Below are 9,391 nucleotides of genomic sequence, written 5' to 3'. Positions count from 1 at the left end.
GGGTCTCTATTGGTTCTTAAACCTCAGAATGGGCGGAGAAAGGCAGAGCGTAGGGGCTCAAGGAGGGAAGCGCGGAGTGCGCCGGCGCGTAGTCGGGGACGCCAGGCTGAGGATTTTGCTAGGGAACCGGCTGTTGTCGCCCCGCCCCCTCGGGGCTTTTTGTCCCGTTAACTGTCGGAGTGGCGGGGGCTCTAGCGCCGAGCGACATGCCGGTGCGCTTCAAGGTGAGGCCGTGGTCTCCAGATCCGAAGTCTGCTGGGGGGGGGGGGGGGGGGGGAGTCGTGGTGGGGCGGGTGCAGGCGCGGGGGCCGCGCTGGCTTTCTGCGCGGCGCTCCTGGGCCCTGCAATGCCTGTCAGCTCCCGAGCCTGCTTGCCAAGATCCTGAGGGATGCTTGCCTCCTCCACCTAGCTCCCTCTCCGCTCACACACATTTCCGAGTTGCAGTATGGAGGCGTTTGGTGGTGTTGAGAGAGATTGATTTTGGAGGGCACAGGGGAGTGGTGATGGAAGGAGGGCGCTTTGTAATGGGATCTAAGGTGGCTTCAGATTGGGACACCTGTAGCCTATCTCACATCTCAGCCTTTTACCCTCCGCCCCCTACCTGCCCTTTAAAACTTTAAAGTGCCTATGTCTTTTAAAGGATCGAGAAATGGGACCCTGGCTAGGTAAAGATAGGGTGTAAGAAATATACAGTTTTCATAGTTGTGTGTAAGTTTCAGGTAGGTGGTAAGTGTCAGGGTCAGGCACCCATCAGCATAACAGTTGACCACAGCCTTCCACAAACCCTGTTTTATTCTTTTATCTTAAGGGCTTGTATCCAGAATGGGATGGGAATTCGTCTTTGGTTGACTTTACAACATTTCGAGAGGTACTAGGCCTAATACCTGATACTTTGTACTCATTGCCGGCGTAATCAGTAAGGATAATTATAGCGATGGGGATTTAGATTGTCACCTGTTATCAGACAAGAGCTCAGGCTTTGGAATCAGACAACCAGCAAAAAGGTAGCTGCTCAGGGAGTCGGATTCCTGCCAGCATCTGCCTCAAGTGGTTGTGAGGATTAAAGGATAGAAGACGTGTGAACTGCTTAGCACAGGGCTGGGTAAATATTAGTTGTTATTAGGGAGCTCTTCTGTGTTTATCAATCTCCAGGCTTTCAACTCTTTTCATGGTTCCAAAATTATTTTACTGATGTCTTTTTTTTAAAACAATGTCCATTAATTGCGTTGTACTTAAATTTTATTTTGTATCTCAGGGGCTGAGTGAATACCAGAGAAACTTTCTGTGGAAAAAGTCATATTTGTCAGAGTCCTATAATCCCTCGGTGGGGAGAAGGTACCCATGGGCTGGACTTAGATCGGATCAATTAGGTAAGCTGAACAAACTAATAGTCGTTGTAACTTAAATAAAGCTTGGGGTTAAGTTTGCAAAAATGATGAAGAATTGTGAAGCATTGTTCCATTGGTCTGGTTGACATATTTGTTTAACAGCTATTTACTGAGGGCTTGCTATGGGCCAGGACTATTCCCAGCTTCTAGGGACATAGCCTTGAATCAGACAAAGACCCTTAATTGTGGGCAAAAAAAGTAAACAAGTAACTCAATAAATAAACTAGGGGACTTCAAGTTGTTATAGGCTAGCATATAGATAACTTGGGGGAGGGGTGGGTTGGAGGGAAGCCACTTTAGCTTCAGTGGTCAAGAAAGGCCTTTCTGAGGAGTCATACTTGAGCTGAGATGGGATGGCTGAGAGCAGTCAAGCCTGGGGAGGTGTTCTCCCAAGGTCTTGAGGAAGGGAAACTTAGATTAAGTAGCTTGCCCAAAGTTCATAGCTAGTAATGGCAAAACCATGATGTGAAATCAAATCTGTTTTGTTGAAAGCCCATGAGTTCAGAGGCTGTATTTTTGTCATCACACATGTTTCCTCCTGGTATCCCAGGGAAGTCAGCCCTAGGCCAAGGTTTCCCAGAGAACAGTGCAGAGGAAAAGAAACAGAGTGACTTTATCCTACCTGCCTGTTTCACTGGCCCGCACTAGAATAGAAGATCTCGAAGAGCAAGGGCTCTGGTTGTCTTCCTGCCTAGTAGATGACACCTCCTCCAGTGCTTATGCAAACCAGTGTTTGAATGAATGAACGTGAGTTTGGACCTCCATTAGCTTTGATCTTGGGAAAATTTGCCCTCTTTTACCAGGTGGGGTTTAGGAAGCCCATTGCACAGGATTGTTGGGAGGGATTAAATGAGATATTCCTTGTTAAGGGGCAGGTGCATATATACAGATGAGTGCTTGGGGCCTCACATGTGAGCATGCTTTATGCATGGTATGTATGTCCCTCAAATATTAGATATTTGAAGCCAAGAAAAGAAAAGACGTATGAGAAATAAGCATAATTTTCCCAAGCCTAGGAAATTAGTAAAATGAGGAGAGGGTTTCTGGGATTAAATTTGGAGAAAAAAGGGAAAAGTGGGCTAGAGTCAGTGGCTCTCGGTTCCTCTGAAGCATCAGGATCCTTTGCCCAGAGCCTGACTTCAAACACTGGATGTCTCTGCTTCTTGGGCAAGATGGTGCTCAGTCCTCCAAATGACTCGAAATTCTACAAATTTGAGACTCTATTAGATTAATACAAAATAAATCTTAAAGTATATATATCCCACTGATGGCCTGTTATGATACTGCGGAATACTGCGGATACTGGGCACAAACTGTTGTGCCCATAACATTGTAGCTTAGATCAGTTACATTTGAGGGTGGGTATGTTGAGACAAGACTGGGAGCAAAGCCACTTTAGAGTATGGTACATTATGAAAGCAGGAATGGTCTAGGGGAGATATGTGAATGGGAAATAATTAGATTAGGGGGAGGGGCAGAGTGAGAACTTCAGAAAGGCAGGTGGGAGGAATAATAGCCATTTTACCTAGGACTGGCTGGGTGTTCTGTTAACAGTGTATTTTTTCCCCTTAGTGTATTTTTGCTGGTGCTCAGAGATTATGGCAGACCACTTGAGAATCTTCCCCTTTCATTTTGCTCTTCTACCAGAAGCCTCTCTGTATTAAAACAGAGAGAAGTCTAGAGCAATGGTCTTCAAATTTTTGCTTTCATATCCTTTAAAAGTATTTAGAAAGTCTTTGCATCCTTTCATATTTTTTTTAATGTTTATTTATTTTTGAGAGAGAGAGTGAGAGAGGGCATGAGCAAGTGCATGTGTGCGAGCGGGGAGGGGCAGAGAGAGTGGGACAGAGGATCCAAAGTGGGCTCTGTGCTGACAGCAGAGAGCCCTATGTGGGGCTCGAACTTGTGAACTGTGAGTTCATGACCTGAGCCAAAGTTGGTGCTTAGCCAACTGAGCCATCTAGGTGGCCCTCACATTTTTAAGTTGACATTTAATTTTTTTAATCATAAGTGTAACAAATTCAGTTTGTAACAAAGTGAAATCAAAGGATGTGATTTCTGGCATATGGAATATCATGTATATGTTTCACTTACGTTCTGTTAAAACTTTGGAGCAGCCAATATAGCTGATTCACTTTACGGTAAATGTTCATCATATAAGTGGTAAAGTTAGTCCTCATTGGCAAACTAATCAGGCAAATTAGAATTATTTGCTGTGAGAACAAAGTCTAACTTTATTTTTCAATCCCTATAAATGTGTTAACATGTGTTAACATATATTCATTTCGCATGACAACCCTCTTACCCCCGAGTTTTAATTCTAAGATAGTTAGATGGGAAAAGTGTGAAGATGGGTGAAATAAGGCACTGTTCTTTTGTTATTTGTCATCTCTGCCTTCTTTGCTTTGCTGTCAGGTACTCTCTCTTGGTAGTTATACTTTTTTGAATTGTCCCTTTGTCTTTCCCACCTACGAGAATTTTTTATTCCTTGGGGCTGGCTGAGAGGTGTGTCTTCCTTTTGTGAAGTGGGAAGGCGGGGGTGGGAACGAAGACTGCAGACAGCAGGTGCAACTCTCAGGCAGACCAACATTGGGATAATAGTGCATACAGAGTTAAGATCTGCAAAATGATTCCCTTACGTGGCCCATTTCTGCTTATCCCCTAGAATGTCTCCATATGCCTCCAGACACATATGCACCCAGTTTGAAGACCACTAATCTAAGGAAGTCTTGTAAGGGAGGGGACCCTGGGTTCCATGGCCAAATCATCCTTGACAGAGGCTAAAGAACTCATGCCAGATTTTCAGTCCACCTTTCCTCTCCTTCCCTCTAGTCTTACTCTTTCTTCCCCACCCTGCTAAGTCTTCTTTTTATTTAAAGAATGGCCCCAAACTAGGACAGTGTCTCAGTGGCTGTCATTCCACAGAGCTCCTCTTACTTGGGTAGAAGGTTAAGTTTTTTGGACATTTGCTTGCCAGACAGAAATATAGAGAAATAGTATCTTAGCTCTTGTTAAAAGGGTTCATTCTCTTTAATTCTCAGGAAATCAAGGCAAATGTAGAACCAAGATCCAGCATAATGACATCTCATCCCTTCTCACCTTGGTCTACTGTGCATAAGAGAAGCTTTGTGAAAAGTTCCAAATTTTGACAGTACCAGGGCCCATTGTTCTGTTAAGTAGCACAGGAAAGTAATTAGAAACGGAGGCAACATGTCCTGCTGGCTTTGCCAGGCCTGTCACGTTGCGATTCTAGTGACTTGTGTTGGGGTAACTCGAACATTGTGACCCCAATTTTTAATTTTTTTTATGTCAAAAAAATGTTAATACTTTTTAAAAGCAAAATTAAAGATTTTATGTTGAAGAACGAACTATACCTATTTTTTTTTTTTTATCTTGCAACTTTAAGGACATTGTGTGTATCTCACCTGGGATTTTTCAGTTCCATTTCTCCTCTCTTAAGTGTTATTAAAAGTTGTCTTTGTAACTTTATGCTATAGTAGAGCTTTATGGCAATTTCTGTATACTATATTTTGTAGGAATCACAAAAGAGCCAAGTTTTATTTCAAAAAGAAGAGTCCCTTATCATGATCCACAAATTTCAAAATCTCTTGAGTGGAATGGAGCTATCTCAGAGAATGATATTGTATCACCAAAACCTGAAGCCGCAGAAACAGAATTACAAGAAGCAGAAGAAAAAGAAGATGTTAACCAAGAAAGAGTTCTTGCACTAGAAGCCTCCAGGGTTCCCAAAAGAACCAGGTCTCACTCTACAGACTCCAGAGCTGAAGGGGCTTCAGATATTGTGGAAAATAATGAGGATGTAATAGAAGGTCATATACCGGTTAATGAAAATGAGGAACTGGAGCATTCTACCAAGCTGCTTTCAGAAAATGTAGATAATGGGGTAGGTATATTCACAGTATTTCTTTTCAAAAGCGTAGAATTCTTTGTAAATGTCATCATTTCACTAATACTACATTTTATGCTTAAAAATTTTCCATTGTTTTATTTTTTTAATCTGATGTCTTATAGAATAGTTAAGAGGCTGTTGACTTTAGTTATTATGAGTTCTATTCTTTTTTTTTTTTAATTTTCTTTTTAATGTTTATTTTTGAGACAGAGAGAGACAGAGCATGAGCGGAGGAGGGTAGAGAGAGAGAGGGAGACACAGAATCTGAAGCAGGCTCCAGGCTCTGAACTGTCAGCACAGAGCCTGATGTGGGGCTCAAACCCATGAGCTGTGAGATCATGACCTGAGCTGAAGTCGGACACCCAACCGACTGAGCCACCCAGGTGCCTCTTATGAGTTCTATTCTTAATAGTTGTCAGTTTGTACTGGTTATACTAAGATATCTCTTCATTGAATGGGCAGCCTGCCTCTGGATTTTATTCATCAAATATCAGCACCAGAGTCCTAAGGGAGAGATCAAATTGAGACAGAGAAGGGGAGTAGTAAGCCATCACCTCTGGCAGGGGTGGTGAGCTGACTTCTACCTAGGCCCTTTTCAATTTCTTATTGTGGACACAAACAACATCTCAATTGACAGAGTGCAAAAGGAAGGGCAGTTCTGGCAGGATCTCAAAGATCTTGGAGTTCTGCTCTCCTATGTCACACCTGGCCTGTGGAACATCCCTGCAAGCACATAAGCATAGGCTTTGGGGACCTGTGCAGACATCTCGCTGCCTCCCACATTTTTCTCCAGTCCACTACCTCTTCCCCCATTTCGTGTCCACTGTGGACTGGAACCACGGAGAGGCATTCAGAAGTGTTGGTGAAGAATCTGTGGCTCATTGCGAAAACCAGGGGGTACAGTAGAATCAAGGAAGGTGATGTGTAAGTGGTGGGCAAGGGAAGGGGTGTCGCAGAAGCAATGTGTGAATAAGGCAAGGTGCTGCTGTTTCTTAGTCATAGATTTAATTGTGAAAAATTGGTAGGAAGAGACTGAGAGGTGCTGTCTTTTTCTGGGATGCACAATGATTCATTGACAATATTCAGAAAGAAATTTTAAATAGTTTAAAAGAGAGATCATCAATTAAAAAGAGTTTGCTGTACAACGGTGTGCATGTAATTAACAATACTGTATACTTAAAAATTTGTTAAGAGGGTAGATTTCATGTTATACGAAATATGTTATAATGTCTTTTTGGTTTTTGTTTTTACCGCAGTAAAAGAAAAAGTTTGAACAGAAATTTTTAATGACTGTGGGTGGGGTTTTTCTTTCCCTAACAGTTGAATAGAGTTCTTCGGAAGAAAGCAGGACTGACTGTTGTTCCTTCACATGATATCTTGAGAAATTCTGAATATCAAAGGCAGTTTGTTTGGAAGACCCCTAAAGAAGCTGCTCCAGTTTTTACAGCCAATCAGGTAGTTGAATGGATGTAATATATTTTTAAGTATCATCCTCTGATCTAGTAATGCAGATTTACACAGAAATAAGGGCTAAAAGAAATTAGGTACTTCTTCAGTGAGCCTGGAGGTAGGTTCTAGAAAAGTGAAAATAAGAGTTTTTCTAACATCCTTCTGTTACTTCGATCTATAGTAGTAACATGACACTATCCTAGGCCACTGATGGTCACTGTTGCCAGATCCATCACGTACGCTAAATATGAGAGGGTAATGAAGCATGAGGACTGGTAAGTTATTGCATGCTGCGAGATTTTGTTTATTTAATAAAAAAATATTAAATTGCTTTTATTCTAAAATACTGTGTTTTGTTGACTAATATGTTGCATGTTTTCTGTCTGATAAGAAAGGCATAACTACCCTGAATATTTTAAGAAAATATAAAATATGTTAAAAATAATACAAGATACATAATCTTGTTTTTGTATCAAGTGAGCAGTAATAGAAATTGTCATTTTGATGACATTTATAAACTTCAAAAGCTATGATGGTACCTAAATGTGCTCCTAGATTTCTTTGTATCTTGTACCGTTTTTTGGTGCTCGACCACCATTACTAATAAACACTCAATATTTTACTACTGTCATCCTCTAGACAGTTTTTAGGCTCTTCACTCTCATTGATATTCTTAACCATCCTTCTGGGCCTGGGTAAGGAAATACTTGCATTTAGAATATCTTCAGAGGCCCAGGACAGCCTAGACTTTTGTTCTTCTAGATCTTTGCATTTTCTTTATGAACACATACACATCCCTTCATACACCCTTATGGCTCATTTTCTCCTGTATCTCAACATTCGTTTGTAAACTTTATATACCCCTCAGGACTGAGAGGGTAGATTCAACAAGACAATAATATCAGTCCTCTTACACTAATGTAATAATTCTAGTGATCCTAAAAATTGTGGCAGCTTTGGGCTTACTTGTTATTCAGGTTTCTAAAAAAACTGTGAAATTTGTAGAACATTTTAGAAGCATATAAAATAGCTAAGGCAACATATGTCCCCTTCATGAACCCAGTAGAGGATCAGTACTTCTTTTGTTGGCTCACAAGTGTTCTTGGATAGTAAGTGTGTCTATCTACAAAATCACTCCCTGCAAATTGTAGCTGTTCAGTTTTTGTAGAACATTTCATCTTTAAGCTAAAGCTAATTCAAATCAAAGCCCCATTGACAGCTTTTATATATTTCAGTGGAGACATTGTATAGAAAAGCCCTTTTTATAGGACCAAAGTATAATATAAAATAAATCATTAGCAAACCTTCACTAGTAGTTTTATTGCTTTCATTAGTGGGAGTTTCAGAGAATTTGGGGGGAAAGTAAATGCTCTTTGTCAATTCAAAGTATATCATTTTCAGGGTCTGTGGATTAAAGAGTCCTGTGACAGAAATTTTCAATGCTTGTTGATAGGGAACTTCTGAAGGAGCTATTCAGCTCTATTTTATCAAACACCTGTTTTCTAAAAAGATGTCTTATATTAATATGTAAAGGAGTCTGAATAATTTTTGGCAGAAAAGTCCTTGAGGCTATACTCAGGAAAAGATACTCTGGATTTGATCTGTATGAAGATGTGTTATTCAGCATTGCAGAGCTATAATATACCTTATTTGTGGTCCACATCTTTTCCTTTTGCTTTCTTTGTCATCAGTGATAATATACCATAAAACAGAAACCCTATTATAAAATACTAAGGATAACGGGAAACATTTAAAAACAGAAACATCATTATTACCTGATTTTTTCCCCTTGCATTGAGCTAAAAATAAGCAAAGAAAAAAAAAAAAACAGAACAAAAGAACACATCAGATATTCACAGTGTTAAGAATCTTCTGTTTTTTTGGAGGAAGAAAAAAAAATCATGCCAAGGAAGGAAAAAAAACTGGTAGAGCTGACAACAGAATTGCCTTATAAAGTGAATGTCTATGTTCACTTAAATATGCCAGTTGTACTTATCCCATTATCAAACTGATGGGAGGGAGGAGTAGGAAACTGGGGAGAAAAGATATGGCTCATTATTTTTTTGGCTTAAACATTATTTTTATTATAGTAACTATTATTCACAACATAGTAGTGAGTGTAGAAAGTTGATCTTTGGGTTTTTTCCCAGCTTTATTGAGGTATAATTGACAAAAATCATATATTTACAGTATGTAAATAATGTTTTGATGTACCTGTACATTGTGAAATGATTAACAAAATCAAGCTAATTAACACATTAACACCTCACGTAGTTAGCTTTTTGTATGTGTGTTGTAAGCTCTTATCCCCTTAGCAAATTTCAGGTATTAACTCTGTTAGTAGTATTAACTCTAGTCGTCATGTTGCACCTTACATCTCCAGAGCTTATTAATTCTGCAAACTGGAACTTTGTACCCTTTGACCAGTATCTCCCTATTTCTCCCACCCCCTAGTTCTGGCAACCACTATTCTACTCTCTGCTTCTGTGAGTTCTACTTACTTAGATTCCACATATAAGTGAAATCTGCAGTATTTGTCTTTCTGTGCCTGGCTTAGACTTAGCATATGTTCTTCAGGTTCATCCATTTTGTTGCAAGTGACAGAATTTCCTTTTTGAAGGCTAAATGATATTCTTGTGTGTGT

The 9,391-nt window shown here is 40.2% G+C and overlaps 1 protein-coding gene across 2 annotated transcripts in view; it reads left to right on the top strand.

Annotated features, from left to right (window-relative positions):
• The first annotated feature begins 55 nt into the window (after positions 1–55).
• The window catches only part of MDM1 (Mdm1 nuclear protein), a 33,449-nt gene continuing 24,113 nt past the window's right edge, over positions 56–9,391 (top strand). For both annotated transcript variants that reach the window (XM_027071296.2, XM_027071295.2), the window contains exons 1-4: positions 56–224; positions 1,256–1,370; positions 4,925–5,292; positions 6,619–6,753. In XM_027071296.2, the coding sequence (XP_026927097.1) occupies positions 207–224; positions 1,256–1,370; positions 4,925–5,292; positions 6,619–6,753 (636 nt within the window). In that variant the 5' untranslated portion in view covers positions 56–206. The remainder of the gene's footprint in view (positions 225–1,255; positions 1,371–4,924; positions 5,293–6,618; positions 6,754–9,391) is intronic.

This window comes from Acinonyx jubatus, chromosome B4, assembly GCF_027475565.1.
Source record: "Acinonyx jubatus isolate Ajub_Pintada_27869175 chromosome B4, VMU_Ajub_asm_v1.0, whole genome shotgun sequence".
Taxonomy (NCBI): domain Eukaryota; kingdom Metazoa; phylum Chordata; class Mammalia; order Carnivora; family Felidae; genus Acinonyx; species Acinonyx jubatus.
Note: the sequence above shows the minus strand (reverse complement) of the source record. Positions and strands in the feature narration are given on the sequence as shown.